Here is a 21063-nt window from a genome sequence, read left to right on the forward strand (position 1 = left end):
GGCGCACATTACTTATGTGATGATTCCAAAATTTGTCGATCCCATTGCTGTGTTAAACATTACAACATAGCAGTAGTCGTGGCCGAGTGGTTAAGGCGATGGACTAGAAAGCCATTGGGCTCTGCCCGCGCAGGTTCGAATCCTGCTGACTACGTCTATTTAGGGTATGTATACTCGTAATGCAAGTGTAGCATTAAACACAATTCCCTTATATAGTCTAATTTTGAATTATTTGAAAGTTTCATTGAGACAGTAAACGTCTATTGTTCATATCAATGTTGGCCCACATTACTTATGTGATGATTCCAAAATTTGTCCATCCCATTGCTGTGTTAAACAGCACAACATTGCAGTAGTCGTGGCCGAGTGGTTAGGCGATAGATTAGAAATCCATAGGGCTCTGCCCGCGCAGGTTCGAATCCTGACGACAACGTCTATTTAGGGTATGTTTACTCGAAATGCAAGTGTAGCAATAAACACAATTTCTTTACTTGGCCTAATTTTGAATTATTTGAAAGTTTCATTGAGACAGTAAACGTCTATTTTTGATGTCAATGTTGGCGCACATTACTTATGTGATGATTCCAAAATTTGTCGATCCCATTGCTGTGTTAAACAGTACAACATAGCAGTAGTCGTGGCCGAGTGGTTAAGGCGATGGACTAGCAATCCATTGGGCTCTGCCAGCGCAGGTTCGAATTATGTCGACTACGTCTATTTAGGGTGTGTATACTCGAAATGCAAGTGTAGCAATACACACAATTTCTCTACTTGGCCTAATTTTGAATTATTTGAAAGTTTCATTGAGACAGTAAACGTCTATTGTTGATATCAATGTTGGCGCACATTACTTACGTGATGATTCCAAAATTTGTCGATCCCATTGCTGTGTTAAACAGTACAACATAGCAGTAGTCGTGGCCGAATGGTTAAGGCGATGGACTAGAAATCCATTGGGCTCTGCTCGCGTACGTTCGAATCCTGCCGACTACGTCTATTTCGGGTATGTATACTCGAAATACAAGTGTAGCAATAAACACAATTCCCTTATATGGCGTAATTTTGAATTATTTGAAAGTTTCATTCAGACAGTAAACGTCTATTGTTGATATCAATGTTGGCGCACATTACTTATGTGATGATTCCAAAATTTGTCGATCCCATTGCTGTGTTAAACAGTACAACTTAGCAGTAGTCGTGGCCGAGGGTTAAGGCGATGGACTAGAAATCCATTGGGCTATGGCCGCGCAGGTTCGAATCCTGTCGACTACGTCTATTTAGGGTATGTATACTCGAAATCAAGTGTAGCAATAAACACAATTTCTCTACTTGGCCTAATTTTGTATTATTTGAAAGTTTTATTGAGACAGTAAACGTCTAATATTGATGTCAATGTTGGCGCACATTACTTACGTGATCATTGCAAAATTTTGCAATCCCATTGCTGTGTTAAACAGTACAACATAACAGTAGTCGTGGCCGAATGGTTAAGGCGATGGACTAGAAATCCATTGGGCTATGCCCGCGCAGTTTCGAATCCTGCCGACTACGTCTATTTAGGGTATGTATACTCGAAATGCAAGTGTAGCAATAAACACAATTCCCTTATATAGCCTAATTTTGAATTATTTGAAAGTTTCATTGAGTCAGTAAACGTCTATTGTTGATATCAATGTTGGCGCACATTACTTATGTGATGACTCCAAAATTTATCGATCCCATTGCTGTGTTAAAAAGTACAACATAACAGTAGTCGTGGCCGAATGGTTAAGGCGATGGACTAGAAATCCATTGGGCTATGCCCGCGCAGTTTCGAATCCTGCCGACTACGTCTATTTAGGGTATGTATACTCGAAATGCAAGTGTAGCAATAAACACAATTCCCTTATATAGCCTAATTTTGAATTATTTGAAAGTTTCATTGAGTCAGTAAACGTCTATTGTTGATATCAATGTTGGCGCACATTACTTATGTGATGACTCCAAAATTTTTCGATCCCATTGCTGTGTTAAAAAGTACAACATAGAAGTAGTCGTGGCAGAGTGGTTAAGGCGATGGACTAGAAATCCATTGGGCTCTGCCCGCGCAGGTTCGAATCCTGCCGACTACGTCTATTTAGGGTAGTGTTTTGGGGTTCATCGATGGCGTCGCTGGAATCTTATCGATATCGATTTAGTCTCAATTTTCGTAGCCATCACCATTAATTCACACACAAAAACCAAGTGGTGATATAGTAATTAGCATAAATGTTGTTCACCTTTGTCGTCATTTTTAATTATACTTGCTATTTCCCACACCAGGGAGAATAAAACTTGAACACTAATACTTACACTATGTCACTAAAACAGTATAACAAGAATGCATGATGCAAAGCCCATTCTATAAATGTTTAGTTTAAATATTCCTTGGTCGAGGTAAGAAACTAGGTGATAATATCAGAGCATGGGTCTTATTTAGGAACTCCTGCCAGAGCAACTTCACGAAACATAAATGGTATTCCCAGATTAACATCAGTTGTTAATGACATTAATTCTCAACTCCGATGAAACGACCAATTACTCTGACAAAGTCCTACCCACTGTGAAGCTAATCACTACGAATCTACAAGTAACATAAATTCAAAATTTCTTGGGGCGGTCACTGTATTTTCAGATGATGGAAGGGGATTGTTTGTTTTGTTTTTTTCTTGGGGGGGGGGGCAAAGTCTTTTCATACTTATGCGAAATCAGATTCCCCGGTACCCCTGGCCAAAGTCAAGTCTCTAAGGCGTGGCAGAGTAAACATGAGACCAGTCAATCGCTGAAATCGTTGGCACACCACGTGCTTACCAGAGATATGTCTCACGGTTAATTCCTTGCAAAGTTGCCATTACTAAATACAATAAAGGAAAAGTCAAATCTAACATAATACTTCCAGATGAAAGAGCTCGGCAAATGTGAGAACATGCAATTTACCGCTTTTTTATATCACTATTCATTCTCTAGATAGATTACTTTTCATTAATTTATGTAGTCCACCATCTTGATTCTTCAGCAAAGGATTATGGGTAAAGTATGACATCGTATCCACTGTTGTCAGCAATTGAGAAAATTATTTCATCTATAACTTCAAAAATTGAACTTAAAATTGGCTGAAAGTTTACAACATGGTAGCATGTATGCTCCGGTGCGAAACATGCATATAAAAATAGTTGTCATGACAACAGAACTGTAAATATTCATTTTTGTGTTTTGCCACAAAATGCTCAAATTTCCATATATTGTATACAATTTATCAATGTGAGTAGATTATACGGGTGATATATAACCTGTTGACCACAAAAAGGGAACAAAAAAGTGCCATTCTACTTTTAAAGATTAAAATAATGAGTTTGACTGTTTTTACGTTTTTGGCAATATCTTCACTTTATGTGTATTTGTAACATTTTAAAAATCCATTACCATAATTATATACACGAGTAATATGCACACTGAAAATTTGCAAAAAATTGCATTAGTATTACTCACGTTATAGAATAAGATGGATACATTTTCTCAATTTTTCAAAATAGAGGATATGATTTCACACTTTACCCACAATCCTTTTCTGGAAAATCAAGATGGCAGACTACATAATACTGATGAAAAATTGAATATCTAGAGAATGAAAAGTGACAAAAATGTAAATTGCATTCTCCTACATTTGTGGAGGTTTTTATTTAGGGAGAATTGTGCTGTTTGGCTTGACTTCCCCTATAAGTAAACAATCTATTTATCAAATTCCTGTAATATATGTTTATAATCTCTACCCTAAACATGCGAGTTGTTGATTTTAAACAATAGTGCACCGGCGTGTGAACCGAATGTGCGCACGTGAGGTCAATGTTAACAATATACACAATCCACGTACTTGGCGTAATTTTGAATCATTTTACAGTTTCACTGACTTAAAGACAGTAAACGTCTATTGCTGAGATTACTTACTTAATGGAAAAAAATTGACGATCCCATTGCAGTGTTCAACAATACAACATAGCAGTAGTCTTGGCCGAGTGGTTAAGGCGATGGACTAGAAATCCATTGGGCTCTGCCCGCGCAGGTTCGAATACTGCCGTCTATGTCTATTTAAGGTGTGTATCTCTACGTTACCAGTGAACAATGTGGAATGATTTCAACACGTCGCTTACATGCAAGCCAGTGGACACTAACAATCAGCAGCGTACAAGTAAGCCAGGATATTTCTACGTTAACAATGTGGAATAGTTTTAACACGCCGCTTACATTTCCACACGGACTATATAGACATCTTACATGTAGGCTAGGCTATTTCTATGTTACCCATGAACACTGTGGAACACGTCCCTTACATGCAGCAGATTAATATAAGACGATAAGATATGTAGTTATACAAAATCAACTGAATTACTTCAAAGTTTGAATAGCAATTCTGAATAAATGACGTCGCCGTACTTTGAAGTGTTGGCAATTGACAGTTGCTATGCAACCCAAATAAAAACATAAGTCGGATTTTAAGTCACTTATGCAAATCCTCAAAAACTAATGTGTAAGAATGCTGAATATCCTTTTTCGAGTCATAATAGAAAATGTATCGCCTACGTGTGAGTGTGTGTTAGCACCCCCCAATTGAACCCTGGAATGAATCTACTTAACCCCTATTGCACCCTTTTTCACAAACAAAAGATTAGATCTACGCAGTCTTAAATATCTTTTTCACAAACAAAAGATTAGATCTACGCAGTCTTAAATATCTGACTCATACCAAATGAAATGCACAATATGGAAGCTTAGATGCCTGCCCACATATTGAGCTTATGTTGTGCTGGGCAGTAAACATGATATAGTTGTTGTAAATACACTGCATACTTATCTGATAAGTCTTTGTTAAAAATGTGTGCTTGTTAAAAAATCATTCAATTCAGACGAAACGTTGTTATGAATATACATCGGACAAATAAACTCACGACGATAAACAAATTTATGACTGACATAAATACAAACAAATTGACAACGGAAAGACATTTTCAAAAGCCCTTCAAAACATCGTAGTCGTCAATGCCTTTGAAGATAAGGTAAAATGATATGATTTGATATATGAATCACCACATATTGCGGTAGTATGTTATTTAGTATGTTATTTTATGAACTAGTCTCTGTCTTTCTTTCTATCTACCTGTATGTGTGTCTGTCTGTATGTGTGTTTGATTGTCTCACTGACTGAAGATATCCGCCACTAACATTTATATTAATTAACTTAATTCGCCATAACTTTATATACTGGTATGTGCATTGCGTGATTTGTGTCAAAAATCATAAAAGTCAAAAATCCGTTGCCAAATACGCAATACATAATTTATTTTTTGACAAAATTTTCTTGTAAGCCTTATTTATCTATGGTGAAGTAAGCAATTTACATGTAAATGTCTACGAGGTCAACAGAGAGTCAACAAGTTCGTTACGGGGGTGTGTACAAACACCAATACAAACGCAAATCGCTACGGTGAATTACCTCGCCTGGATATTCTTGAAGAAATATAAAACTGAAGAAATAACCAAATCAGCGACGAGAATGAGCCGCTTGCTGACCGTTGGACGCGGTGTAGTCTACAGTCTCTGTTCTGGGGTGACATTGGTACATTTACTTGTACACTACGTGGTTGGTCGTGAACTGAGTCTAATGACCCCGGTTTATATTTTTCTATCAGGTAAGAATTTTAAACACTCGACTACCACACTCCTTGCAGCCAACCTACTACAGATGAAAGACTATGGTACCTGGCTACAAGATAATCTAATTGCTAGGTATACCTGGTTGAAATATCAAAACAACATCGTGACGGTGTATTTGCATTCCCAAGGTCATTATCTTCTATTTAAGGTCATCTGAAATATGGTCATGTGATCACTATTAACCTTGTTATCAAAACGTCTTGCCAAAGCTAGGTTGTTTTAGGAGCTTTCCGGGTCGTTCATTAAAAATGTCGCACGAGAAACGCAAGTCATTCGAAAATGGTGAATGATTGTCTGTGGGGAGAGGGGGGTTATATTTCCCATTTTTATGTGTTTTTTTTAGTATGTCATATACAATGTTTTACTTCCGGAAAATAACAATTGAGAAGGAGCTAATATGTTTATTTTTCGACCGGGTTTCTATGCCATTAGTCACGGTACATTTTTGTGTCAGAATGTTTAAACTAATTTTAGATTGATAAAGTTTTCCACTTGGGATGAGACTTACATACAGTCTCTTGTTTGTTGTTTTTCATTGAAATACTAGTAGTATATTACCTGGTACCTGGGTGTATAAATGGCGAAAGTAGACTTACCGCGAAACAGACAAGAGACTTGTGTTCTTTGCAAGGGTTCCCTTGCTATTAATATTAACGAGCATTGCAATTACGTCACAAATTGACGTAATTTACATATAACAGGATTTGATGGGAGGAGCATGCATACATATAAGTTCACATTCGTTCAAGATCATGGACAAACGATTACTAGCACGCCAACAAAAACGAACATCACAACTATATCGCCGAGGATTCGGGAGAGAAAATTGCATTGTGGGTCAAAAATAGAAAAAAACGGATAACCGTAGAAGACTGTTTAAGCTGGCCAATGCATGATTTCCTGTGAAGAAAATGAGTTGGTTGTCGGTGATTTGATAAACCACAAACCACTCACACAAACTTCAAAAAATAAATACTAGATCAAAATAAAATTAAATAAATATACAAAAAAAAAGCCAAAACTAAGATCTTATTTTAATCATAGTGAGTCTAGTGCATGTATATTTAGCGCACCTTCGACGCTGTCTTGCAATGTCATCATAAAAAAACGTTAAGAATATTGTGAAATATAAGTTTCGAGACGATTGTTAGTTTATGAAAATTCAACTTCAATGTTGACCTTGACGCTGATTGGTGGAACTTTATTGAGCCTGCTAGTCATTGCATCACAGTGACTGAGTACCAGACCGGTAGACAATCATCACCGGCGTCACCATTTGTACACTCACGCTTACTTTATTGTATTTGAAAAACAAACAAGAGACTGTATGAAAGTCTAATTTGGGGTTTGCTTTCACCCATAGATAACTGGACCAAGATATGTGGATAGCAAGCTGTTGATGAGGGTTAATTTGTGGTTTAAAACAGTTTGAATTCAGATTTTGTAACGTAATTTCTACACTGGTGTTTGACCTTGATTATTGATTAAACTTAGTAACCAAGGATCGTATATGGGGTTTTATTAATTTTCAAAGCGTATGTTTGATAGTTGCTGTACTAGATTAACCAGACCTTGCACCTTGGTTAAAACCGCGCATCTAGGTGTACCGTCTGGAGTTGAAAAGGTTGGCCAGGCGCGATGTTCGCGATGTACCCAATACCTCACCAGGTAGAGCATTTAATGTGTGATCTGTTTGGGAATTTGGTTCGTTCATCAGCTTACTTTATTTCTTCAATTGTATTGTACTGTTCATGACAAATGGGGTGTTATTCTGGTGAAGTAAACTTAATATTCTTATGCCAGTGGTCGATTAGAGTAAACCAATAAATAAACTCCGCCCAAATGACGTTTACAAGACTCTGCCCACAACTGCTATCGCTCCTTCTAATGACGAAGTGCTTCCGTGGCGTCAAACTAACGTCTATCATACGGGTGAAGACAATGTCCCAAATCGACAACTATGTATAATTATGTAGTCGTTCATCGCCCAGAATAATAAAATCTCTCAAAAAACTAAGTTCATTGATGGACGGCTACAGATAAAGACGATTTCGACATTTCGAAGGGCTTCGTGTCATCATTTACGTCACAAAAAATTGTCGTCACTAGAGGGCGCTGTTTACAGAGAAGGTGTATTACTTATTCTTAAGGTAGCGAGACTATTATTTGTGTTGAAAATTACGATTTTCACATTTATTTATTAATTGATGAAATGCACTATAAACTTTCATGTGATAAAGTCAACAGTATATAGAATGTCATGTAAGTTGGTTAAAATGTAGATTTTCTGAAGGGAAGCAAGGCAGCCTCAGTAGTGTTTTCCAAAATCAACAACACAGGTTTAATCTGTGTGCCTATAAGTTTCAAAGATAAACTCAAGACAAAGCAATGTTAGGATGTGTTATCAGTAGCTATCTGACACACAATGAGTGTTTCCAAACATTTGAGTGGTTTTTCTCCGCCCCTATTTGTTTCACAGATTAGTCATTTGCATATGAATGTGTCAGACACAAGCTCACACAGCCACTGAAAAAAATCATTGATTTTGGTGTTTTCATATGCCGAATTTATCCAATTATAGCTATTCCATTCCTTTATTTTTTTTGGTTTCCAATAGCCTTACACATTTGGATGTCCCTACACATGTTAAAACAGACCTTGATGGGAAAACAAATTGATTGTGCCGATAAACAAGCTTGAAAATCTTTGCTGTTCCTTCATGGACGTTTTCTAGGAGTTTATGTTTTTCAAAATACAAGGTCTTTAACAAAAAATAACGTATACTTATTGTCGTCGGATTAACACCAAATTTGCACAGTGAGAGGAACTTGAATGTGTCCAGACAAACTATTTCATCGATTATTTACCAACGAGTTGTGGTTTGAGTTGGGGGCAATGCGACTAAAACAGTAATTGAAATTCAGCACACTATTTTTTAAAACGCGTTGCTTGAATAAAACTGACCAGACACATTCAATTTACCAGACTATTGAACAACTAGGAAAAGTGAAAAAAATACTTCTTATCGCCAGCATAAATGCGTAATTATTTTTTTTTACAGAAAACGTAATTTTTCACCTTTGGTTGAGTAACGCGTCGTAGAATGCAGATACGGGCATGCAAAATACACTTGTGAAAAGCTTGAAGTCTGGCGATTCTAAAAATATATAATATACTTTCCTGGGTCTATTTGTAGTCATTTAGTCACAATTAGAGGATGAAAACAAGTATGCAAATAATAGTCCCGCTACCTTAAATAACTTATTTGTTTAATGTTTTGTGTCTAGGTGTCGCTGCTATATTTACAGTCGTCTTCGGCATTTTGGCATTAAGTTTTGCGAAGGAACGGACCTGTCTTTCACATGACTACATCTCCGCCTTTTGGCACTATCTCTTTATACAATGCAACAATGTTATTGGAAAACGGGTGCGTCAGCAATTCGAATCAGATACGCAAAAGTGTGGACAGGTACAAGAAGAGCTATTACGATATATCTTGCGTCACAATGCTGACACTGAGTACGGCAGAAAATTCGATTTTCCTCGCTTTCGAACGACGGAAGATTTCCGTAGAATGCATCCACTGACGCGGTACGAGTCGTACAAAAATTATATTGACCGAGCTGCTATGGGGGTACAGAATGTTCTCACGACAAATAAAATCGTACGCATACTATTAACGTCGGGTACTACCGGCTCAGGCTCAATGTTCCCGGCATCTACAAAATATTTCCGACACTATATAATTCTTGCAATGACAGCGATTTCGGAGATATATCGTTTAATGCCGCAAACGAAAAATTTACAGAAAATGCTATGGATAAAGTTTGACAGCAAACCACGTGTATCCGAGGGCGGGCTTCCAATGGGGCCTGCGTCGGGCCTGCGGCCAGGGTCTGTATGGGGATTAGTGTTGAACAAGATTATGGACTGTGTCGAAACCTCGCCCTCGTCGATATTAAAAGTAACTAATGAGCCACAATGCATGTACCTCCACTGTTTGTTCGGACTTAAGGACCGCACTGTGGGAATTATCAACGGTATGTTCGCACAGTCCGTCTACAGCCTATTCGCTACAATCGAGACAAAATGGCCGCAGCTTGTGATCGACATAGAAAACGGGTATATCGACCCAAAGCTCGAGATTCTTCCTCAAGTAAGAGAGGAGATTAATAAACAGCTACAACCTGATCCAGAAAGAGCAAAAGAGCTGAAAACTGAATTTCAGAAAGGATTTCGTGGTATCAGCCGACGGGTGTGGCCGTACTTAAATTACATCGGTGGTATAAATACAGGATCAATGAAACCATATGCAAAGAAAATAAACGAACACTACGCACCAGGTGAGTTATACCAGGTATGATGGATACATTAGACATATAGCGTCAATGTGCAGAAAATTCGGGAAAGTAGATTTAGCTGCAATCACGCATGACAAACAATTTGAACTACTAGTATGTGACAACTCTTGAACAATGAGCCTTATGTTTTATAACTAACTTGTTCAATGTTTTGTTAATAGGTGTTCCGATTATCTCTTCTGGGTATTCATCGTCAGAGGGCGCTATGGCTGTCAATATATCCCCTTTAGAGACGTCCACTTGCTATGTACTTCACCCGAAAACCAATTTTTATGAATTTATCCCAGTCCTACATTGGTGAGTCGAAAATATGTATAGTTCATATGTGGTGAAATGTTAAATTTATACATTTTTGTATATAGTAATCAATGTAATCAATGTATTGTCAACATGTTACCTAATTTAAGCAACATACTAGTATATAGTACTGAAAATATCCCTTTATGTTTACTATTCAGTGACGAAACTCAACCTGATACCTTATTGGCTGATGAACTCGAGGTTGGAGCAGAGTATGAAATTGTTTTGACCAATGAGCACGGGTTGTATCGATATCGTTTTGGCGATGTTATTAAGGTGGCACACTATCATAATAACTGTCCTGCGATAGAGTTCATGTACAGGTAACTAATATGTATACAGAAAAAAACATTTTCATTTCATGGTCAGCCCAGTATGCGTGTCTTCGCTTAACATCCTCGTTCCTCTTCCACCCATCTTTAACGTATTTATGTTTTGGAATGATTAATTAATATTACACTATATTTCGACACTACATGGCGAGTGAATGTTGAAATTAAAACGATGCTATAAGTAACAAGAATTCGCTTAGTGCAATTGGACGAACCAGTAACGATGCGAGTCAATTGGGAGCGAGTTGCTGACGTAATCTTACAGAATATCACGTGCAAAATATGCAAGTGGCCTATTGGTACACATTGGAGCAGATAATTAGGCATAACATCAGCAATCATACTTGCAAATAAAACATACCAGTAACAAATGTAAGAAGAGACAACATGGGCATCCAATGTCCGGAACTGTCGCCTAGCACAAAAATAAATAAATAAAATGTGGTATCTAACCCGTGCTTTACATTTCCTGTTTCCAGACGTGGTCAACTGTTAGACGTACACAGTGAGAAGACGTCTGAGGTTGCTGTGTATGGGGCGTTGCAAGACACATTATCACAATGGTCAGCTGGGATTTCATTGGTGGATTACACATGCGCAGAAAGTGTTATGCTGAATTTGTCCGCATCGGGTATGGGTACAGTTAAAAACAGTTAAAAATTAAAGGGCGGCAGTCGTCGCGCTGCGCATGTGCAACATTTGGGTTTATAAACATTGATTTTCCCATAACCCAACGCGCTCTGCTTATGGAAATCACAAGTATGAGGTTTGACCTGGGCGCGACTTGCACTAATTACCGCTGGTGAGTCAAAGTCGCCATCTTTGTTCATATGAGACCCATATATCTCGCGCATGCGTGGCGCGACGACTACCGCCCTTTAAACACGATGGCGGGCATTTGACCCAATGAATAGGGGGAAATGTTTATTACAATTTGTTGTTTCATAAGGTGTCACATAACTTATAATTTAGGCACATGTCATTAACTTTCGTTTTTGATTCCGAGTTGTTTTCTTTTCCGTGGACCCGAACAAATATACTGGGCAGTAAGTAGCCGCCACAAGAGGTCATGGTAAACGATGATGTGGGAATCCATATTAACGCATTATTTCATTAAAACAAATCCTAATAATTGGCAACAGACATAAGTATATATTCTATAACTATGTACTGTAAAATATGTCTTTTTTCGCGATTTTAGCGAGAGAACTGATTCGCTAATTCAAGATGTCGCTAATGACTTTATTATCAATTCAAAATGGCCGCCAAACAAAGAAATCAACAATGACAAGAGAGATTCGCTAAATCAACATTTCGCTATTACGTCATTTTACCACAATTCGCTAAAATTGCATGCCGCTTTTTCAACATGTTTTACAGTATGTCAACATAAATATTGATGTGCTGAGAACATTGTACCATAGAAAGCAATGATAAATGGGTCAGTATTTACCATTTGTATGTTGCATGAACGTAAAATAGTTTGATTAGCATACATTGTTACATTGTGAACATTAAAATAAAGCCATATTGTAAAAGTCACGAAAATCTGATCTGATCATCTGGTATCCAAGTACGAATACCTTAAATGCAGGTTTTATGGAATGACCCGTCACGTTCTAACTAGAACTGTCATCAAATCAATATTGTTCTTTTCCATATTATTGATCTTCCTTATTGTATTGTTCCTGTTTCATTATTAATAGATATTCAGTGTGAACCAGGAATTCCATATTATGTGTTATTCCTGGAACTGGAAAACCAAGATCAGGGAAGACTGGAGCTTTCTGAATATGAACTCAGTATGGTAGGTTTCACGAACGCGACACCAAACATAAATTTAAATACGTGTCCAAATTAATTGGATTTCAGTTTACATAAATAAATGGCTGTTAATGTGTTTAATGTATGATTTTATTCACAGCACATCGTCCAAATGTACACCGTGTAAGATGTACACCGAGGTGATAACTAAAAATAGTTCCCGTTTTGGAGCTCTGCAAAACTACCACTGCGAAAATTAATCGTTTCATTAATTTGTTTTGCTTATTGCAGTTCGATCAGAATTTACGGCGTCGGGCGTTTGCGTACAACTCGTTCCGTTTGAAAGGAAGTATAGCGCCAGCTAGAGTCTACCTGGTGAAATCTGGAACATTTGATGCGCTACAAAAGTATCTGGTAGACAACACAACGGCTACGTTCAATCAGTATAAAGTGGCACGTGTACTGAAAAGAAAGACGGCAATCGATTTCATGATGAATAATGTATTGTAGTTTCAATTTTAGTTAGAAATTGTCGTCGATTTCGTGTACCATTGTGGCCAACCTTTGGCCGGAATTATCTTTGAATTGTTGAATTCTTAAAGCGGGAGGGTCGTCGCCTGCGCACGCGCGGGAATTGAGTCTCAAGCGGCGATAACAAAACACGCTAAAATTGCAAAGGCTCATGGGTAGACGCTTGTTTGTAAACAATGACACGCTATGGTCATCTGGCGCATGCGCAGGTGACGACCCCCCCACTTAAATTTGTACATCACGTTGTTGTTTAAGGTATTTAAGGTTGCGTTTGCACTTTAACAAACTATTATTTTTGCCTAACCATGTATCTTTTATAGTTTAATTAATTGTAGTTTTAAAATATTGTTTGTTTTTTTTAAATATAATAATATTTAGATTGCTTTGCTGGCACATCCAATGATAAATTACCTGGAAAACTTTGTAGTAGTCGGTTTATTATTGGTTGTAGATTAAGGTTTACATCCGATACTGTTTTGCTGTAGTAATTGTATGCAAATTTGCGATTGAATCAGTGAGGGATCAGCGTGGACGTGAACAAAAATAAAATAGCCACCAGTCGGCTATTTATGTTTGAATCTCGAAAAATATAACGTGCTTCTCTAACCCATTATGAATGATTCTGAAATAAACTTGAAAATCGTCCTGTTCGTCTGTGAAAAGCAGGATGGGAACGTATAGTAAAAAACATACTTAAAGGGCGGTAGTCGTCGCGCCACGCATGCGCGAGATATATGGGTATCATATAAACAAATTTGTCGACTTTGACTGTTGCGCAGATTAACGAATACAAACTGAGAGGTTGCCAAGCTTTAATTAGGTATTTTTAGGAGATTGGAAGGTATCGAAGGAGTGACTGGCGATAATTAGTGCAAGTCGCGCCCGGTCAAACCTCATACTTCCATTAGAAGAGCGCATTGGATTGTGGGAAAATCAATGTTTATCAGCACAAATGTCGCTCATGCGACGAGCACCGCCCTTTAAGTTAGATCAACAATGAAAAACCAAACCCAGATAGCGCTAGCTCAGATTCAGTGCAACTATTTCACAAAATACGTTATCGCACGGATATTTGCCGCATAGTAGCAGAATGGTAGATGTGCACTGTCTGTGCCATAAGCGTGACATATTCGCCAGCCAATGACCGTTTATTCAGCCGGCGCCCCCCACCTGTGTGGGATATGTTTACACCGAGCTCATTTGCGAGTCAAAACGCGCATTCAAAACATCGTCCGCGTGTGCGCATAGCCCATAATAACCATGAAAGTACGGATGGGAACGTGTGCTGTTCCATCGATACGTCACAGTTACCCTGTCAAACCCCAATTTCATATTGATAACTTTTGTTTACGTCCCCCACTCATGATGGGTGGATGTTTGTCCATGGCTGCAAAGAACGTTTCAACGCCGGGGTAAGTACACGCACCTTTTTGGTTCATTAGTCACTTATTCTCGGGATCACTCTCGAATGGTGATGAATATGACCCCATCGTCATAACATGATTAGGCATTGAGGTAACTGCAGCTGTGTTTGTCGTTTTCTGGATTTTATGACTTCATTTTTTCCTTCACTATGATAAGAAATGTATTGTATTTGTATAAGAGGCATTCTTGCCCTCGGAACTTGTGTATACCGGTACTAGTAATCACAGTTCCTCGACGTTTCTTAACCGTTCGCTGAGGGACGGACCGTTGTAATAATAATTATAATAATGATAAAGACATAAGGAATAATAACATACATAAGGAATAATAAAATAGTAATAGAGTGAAAATACTTGTATAAAACAGGAAAAATATTTTTGATAATATTTTGAGGCAGCTGGTAAATTGCTTTTCATGGAGTTCTCACTTTTAGTAAAACAGTTACTGATGAACTTGACAATTGCTTGGACAGATTTAGATTTTTTTAGATGTTATTGAGAAATGCTTTCAGATTACCGGATAAATTTAAGTTTTCAAACAAAGCATCTCTTTCAGCATTGTACAGATTACAATTGAAGTGTTCTTCATCTTGAGTTTCATTGGAGTCACAGACAGGGCATGTTCTATTAGACACATCTATGTTGTGATATCGCCCAACTTCAATGTGAAGTATGTGGGCACTTATCCTGAGTTTAGTCATAGATGATCTGTGGATGGAGTTTTTAATAATTTCAAGATATTTTTCAAGGGTAAAATGAGTTCTCAGCTGTCTGTAGGTACGAAGCTTATTTCTGATTAGTACCGGTACCTTCATTGTCATTATATGCATTGTTTTTATGCAGTATTTTTAAGTTTTTTTGTGGCTAATGTGATAATATTATTACTGTTTTTTTTTTTTGTAAACACCACTAATTTCTAAAAGGTTCAGCAACTTTTTAATGCCTGTGGTCCAATTATTGATGTGTTTTTTTTTTCAAATTGGTACCAAGTTTATAGGCCTCAGAGATCAGAGTGTTTTCATCCATATGTTTCATTTTCACCCAGTAGTTAATCATACGTTTGATGCTTGAGATAAAAAGTGGATATCTTCCCAGTTCAAGTAAACATGCCAAGTTTGTTGCTTTACAGTTTACTTGTAGTAGGTACTTACACACTTTGTGATGTAATTTTTCCATAGGCAAGGATTGTTTAAACAAGTCGGTTGAGTGCATGTTAATAATATCGCTTGTCCAGATTTCACTACAGTAGAGTAAAATTGGTTTAACCATAGCATCAAACAATTTCAGATGTGTTTTGATTGGAATATTGGGATCTGCATAGAGTAAATGTTTTAATTTAAAAAAATGCCTTCATTGCTCTGTGACTCTGTATTTTGTTTCAGAGATTGCATAACGTCATACTGTAGACTTGATAGATTTGACGCCCTTCAGTCTCCATACTTTTATAGATGCAATGTGATTTGAAAATAACTAAATTAAAATAATCAAAAGTCGTACAATTAGGAAGTATATCTCAGCTCACTGTGTTCTTTATACACTTGTGCATGGTAGAATTCTACAGCCTTTTTTATTTTAATATTTCAGAAGCGCGTCGCTCTCTCGTCAGTCGTCTCATGACACTGCTTCATCACAGCCAGCAGAGACTATACCCAGTAATGACGATGTTGTCCATATATTTACTCCACCACCACCGGAAATATCACAAGATACTCTCACGATGAAGAAACCCGAAAAATCGGCTACATTTTTAGTTAGTAAATCAGGAAACACACTGTACACTAGCGGACTTTCAAAGGATACCATACCGGCAAATGTTCTGTCAGATACCGGTGAGTTTGATAAGGAAAGCTCTATTGTTGATGTGAGGAGCATAGACGATGGCCGTAGATCAAGGGACACGTCTGCTGTCTGTCGTAACGGTTGGTCTGACTGTCTAGTTGAAAGCGAACTCTGTGGTAGCAAAAGTTCAAGTATTAGCGATCTGAGTCACATATCTGTATATCACTCCAGTAGCAGCAGAGATTTCGATTTTGATGAATTTTAACTGACAACGAATGATAAAGTGAGTAAACTCACATTCCTATTGTGATCTACCGATACCGATTGAAAGTTCCTTAAAAATATAAATGACAAAACCTGTATCAATGTTTATATTCATACATGATACTGTTCGCAGCTGCATGTACCTGGATTGCTTCATCATGCATATCACAAACAAACTGCAATCAGCAAGAATCGTGATCAACTTTATTTCAACAGTTCAAAGCGATAACACTTTTTATAAAAAATATATATACGGTATATATATATACCTGGTAAATATTTTTTTTTTATTTCTTCGAAGATAACCACATAAATACACGACATTATACAGAAAAAGAAAAGTATACCCATGTACAGGCAAATGAAGAAAGAGTTCACAACTAGTAGTTGTTATATTTAAAAGTATTGTACAAACGTACCCCACTTCTCTGCAAGCTCAGATTGCTTTCCGTTCATACATGCACTTTGATTTTCAACAGTATACACAGATTTAACATACAGCTTAAAACAATTCATGTTGATATTATTTCCCAATATTTTACAACGATAGATGTAATATCGACCCATCAGGAGAAATGCATTTAATGATATGTTGGAATGTGTTATAGTACGATACCACTGTAATGCGCATGACCAGAATTTTGAAATAAAAACGCAATCCCAGAAGAGATGAAAATAGTCCTTCTATTACTTCCTTACAAAACGTACATACAGGATCATCAATCATATTCCATGAGTGAAGAAGACGATTTGATGGAAAAAATTTCATAATAAGCTTGTATTGAAAATATCTTAATTTGGGATCCATTGTTATCCTGTAAGGAAGCAAAAACACTATTTTCCACGGAATGCTGCAGTCAAGAATGTCATGCCAATAGTGATTAATATGCAAAGAGATATCATTTGAACTATGCAAATTCAATGAATAGGTATAAATATCTCTGTTAATTTTATCACCTGTTAACCATGTTTTTTTGCGCATATTTGGCATACATACCCAAATCTTTTCATTATTCGGCTTTGTTTTTTTCCAAGTAGATGAAATGGCTGATACCAACTGATTATACTTGTGATGTGTACATAACTTACCAAACTTTACAATAAATTCATCATATTTCATAAATGTACAAGTCTCACAGACTAAATCATTGATAAAGATAATACCAGCATCTATAAATTGTTCCCATACGATAGGGTCCCTGTTGATGCGCACATTGGAATTGTTCCAAATTATTTCCTGCAAAATGTTATCTATTTTATCAATTGGGGTATAGTTATATTGCAGCCATGGATAAATAACTTCTTTCAAAAAAGCGGAGGGTAATGGGTCGAGAGTACTATGGTCTTTTTTTTCTAAATTTGCAAAGAAGAGTAAAATACCGCCAAATTGACCTAGTATAGCTTTGTAATATACACTACAGAAAGATTTTGTATTACAATAAAGTCTTGGAATCCAAGCTGTTTTTAATGCAGCATTGAATTCTCTTAAATTGGTTAGGTTGAGGCCACCTTTATCATATGGTTTGTAGACATCGTCTTTTTTAACCCAATTACGTTTACCTCCCCATAAAAACTGGAAAACTATATTATCATATTTTTTTTAAAAAGCCGCGTCTGGGGAGGGCAGAGACATAAACAAGTAAGTAAATTGCGAAATCGCCAAAGATTTTATAATCGTTATTTTACCATATACCGTCAGACCCATGCCCTTCCATGGCTGCAACAACTTTCTCACTTTTTCAATGCGATAATTAAAATTCAATGTAGTTATTTGTGAATAATTAACAGGAAGATGTATTCCAAGCACATCAACAGAACCGTCAGCTTAGCTAACAGGATGAGATGTTTCAATAGTAAAGTTTGTATTTTTTATAGACCCAACCCTCAAGACTTTGCATTTATCATAATTTGGTTTCAACCCAGAAATAATTGCAAAATTAGACAAAATACTTAGCAACGAGTTAAGTGATTCACGGGACGGATACGTTGGGAAATTCGTGTCATCCGCAAATATTATGGTAAATATTAATATGTATTTCGGTATAATGTAGATTTTACGATTGATAATAAAATATGTCATAAATAATATAATCTGGTCGCCACTGTTATAAAATGTGCTGCGATTAGAAATTGCAAAAAGGTAACCAATGACAGATGAAGTGCTATGTGGCTATCCAGGAAAGATATAAATCTACACAACTAGTGACCAAACTACTGCTTAGCAAAAATGACTTTGTCTGTTTATTAGCTTCTTACCATGAGGCTTAACTGATAATAGTTTACACATGAACTGAAAGCCTTCACAGCTAGCCAAAATTAATGGAAACAAGTCATTGTCAATGACACGTCCCCGTTCCGTTCATATTTGAGTGACATATACATTCAAAGCAGATCATGACCGAAATGCACCTGCATATGTACAACACATTGTACTAAATCTGAACAAAATCCATCCATGCATGACTGAGATCTGGTTCCGGAATTGTGAAAATACGTGATTTTAATGCATTTTCGGTCTTAAAATGGCCATCATTCAGCTATTGTTAAGCGGATCATGAAACAAATACACATATCTATTTGTGACATGATGCACCATGTGTGTGTGAAGTTTGAACTTGATCAATCCAGACATGTCTTGGATACGAATCCAGAACTGAATTCTTTAAGAAAATGGCCGCCAGTCGGCCATTTCGAACTTGATCCGGAAAAAAAAATGACGTGCATCAAGGTCCTATTATGTTTAATGTAAGTACCAAATTTGAATGAAATCCGTCCATGCATAACTGAGATCCGGGTTCGGAATGGTGAAAATGTGCGATTTCAATGCATTTTTGGCCTTAAAGCGGCCGCCATTTGGCTATTGTTAATGGGATCATGAAACAAATGCACATACATATTTGTGACATGATGTACCTTGTGTGTGTGAAGTTTGAACTTGATCAATCCAGACATGTCTCGGATACGGATCCAGAACTGAATTCTTTAAAACAAAATGGCCGCCAGTCGGCCATTTCGAACTTGATCTGAAAAAAAAAATGACGTGCATCAAGGTCCTATTATGTTTAATGTATGTACCAAATTTGAATGAAATCCGTCCATGCATAACTGAGATCTGGGTCCGGAATGGTGAAAATGTGCGATTTCAATGCATTTTCGGCCTTAAAGCGGCCGCCATTTGGCTATCGTTAATGGGATCATGAAACAAATGCACATACATATTTGTGACATGATGTACCTTGTGTGTGTGAAGTTTGAACTTGATCAATCCAGACATGTCTCGGATACGGATCCAGAACTGAATTCTTTAAAACAAAATGGCCGCCAGTCGGCCATTTCGAACTGGATCCGAAAAAAAAAATGACGTGCATCAAGGTCCTATTATGTTTAATGTATGTACCAAATTTGAACGAAATCCGTCCATGCATAACTGAGATCCGGGTCCGGAATGGTGAAAATGTGCGATTTTGATGCATTTTCGGCCTTAAAATGGCCGCTATTCGGCTATCGTTAATCGGATCATGAAAATGCATGTGCATATGTCCCATATAATGTGTGATGTATGAGTGAAGTTTGAACATAATCGGTCCATGCATGTTCGAGATACAGGTGATCACGGACGGACGCACGGACGGACGCACACAGGGCAAAACATAAGTCCCCGTTTTTGGACTCCGTCCGAATGGGGACTAAAAATTCATCAGCTCGTGATGATACATGTTTATATCAGCACAGGGGTGTGATAAATAGTACCAGACTATACATACATGGTTAGATTTGCCAACACTATCAACAAGTTGGTAATGATACATTTGTTGAATGGTTTTATGTATATTCAGCCAGTTCGCTGGCGGGTTTGATGATATGATTCATACAGACGATTATTTGTACATCTCTCTTGAGATTTCATGGCATGGAATCCGCTCCCGCCGCGATATCCAACATGCATCATCAAATAAACCACCTCTGATATATAATATCTTTCATGAAATACAACCCCCTACCCTGACTTTTATATGCTGCATGCGCCCTCAACTGAGGATAGGTAGCTAACCAGTGACGTCAACATAACTAACCAATTCAAGCGATCTTTTAAAAAAAGTAGAAAAATATCACCCATTTCATTTTCAATTTTGTTGTTCAATTTTTCAAAATGTCCTGGAATGACTGTAGTGTATGCAATTAAAAGGAGTAGGCTAATCTGTGGCTATCAGCGCCAGGTGCATTGTCTGGTTTGCTGGTCAGGTGCACAGTCGGGGTTTCAAGTCCACCTGATCATGTGACAATGCAATGTAAATTGCAGCTCAGTGAAATGTTGGTATAAACCCACACTTAGCAAGGGATACAAGTTGTTAATTTTTTTCAAGATTACTCTCCATTTTGATTACTCTTATTTTAGCCATTTTCATTATTTTTTTTAATTTTCAAAAGAAATAAGACATTGAAATAATTCTATTAAAGAAGACATGTGTAATTAATACTACCATACATACATGCACAGAAGACAGTTCCCCAAGTAAAAAGGTTGGTTTATTCATATAACAAATACTACATGTACATTGTTTTTTTCTGATGAGATAAATT

At 37.2% G+C, this 21063-nt stretch overlaps 1 protein-coding gene and 2 non-coding genes across 3 annotated transcripts; all 3 read left to right on the forward strand.

Moving 5' to 3' along the window:
• Positions 1-631: 631 nt before the first annotated feature.
• TRNAA-AGC (transfer RNA alanine (anticodon AGC)) lies at positions 632-713 on the forward strand. Its single transcript has one exon. It is a non-coding gene; the product is annotated as a tRNA-Ala (tRNA).
• A 1316-nt stretch (positions 714-2029) lies between these two features.
• On the forward strand, positions 2030-2111 carry TRNAS-AGA (transfer RNA serine (anticodon AGA)). Its single transcript has one exon. It is a non-coding gene; the product is annotated as a tRNA-Ser (tRNA).
• Positions 2112-5652: 3541 nt separating this feature from the next.
• Positions 5653-13660, forward strand: LOC100367655 (uncharacterized). Its single transcript, XM_078005362.2, has 7 exons — positions 5653-5702; positions 9015-10070; positions 10250-10385; positions 10547-10711; positions 11200-11372; positions 12445-12527; positions 12776-13660. Exons 1-7 carry the CDS (start codon positions 5675-5677, stop codon positions 12992-12994), a joined length of 1860 nt encoding a protein of 619 aa, XP_077861488.2. The 5' UTR covers positions 5653-5674; the 3' UTR covers positions 12995-13660.
• Positions 13661-21063: the final 7403 nt, after the last annotated feature.

The sequence above is a fragment of the Saccoglossus kowalevskii genome, chromosome 4 (genome assembly GCF_978046115.1).
Source record: "Saccoglossus kowalevskii chromosome 4, keSacKowa6.1, whole genome shotgun sequence".
In the NCBI taxonomy this organism is placed as follows: domain Eukaryota; kingdom Metazoa; phylum Hemichordata; class Enteropneusta; family Harrimaniidae; genus Saccoglossus; species Saccoglossus kowalevskii.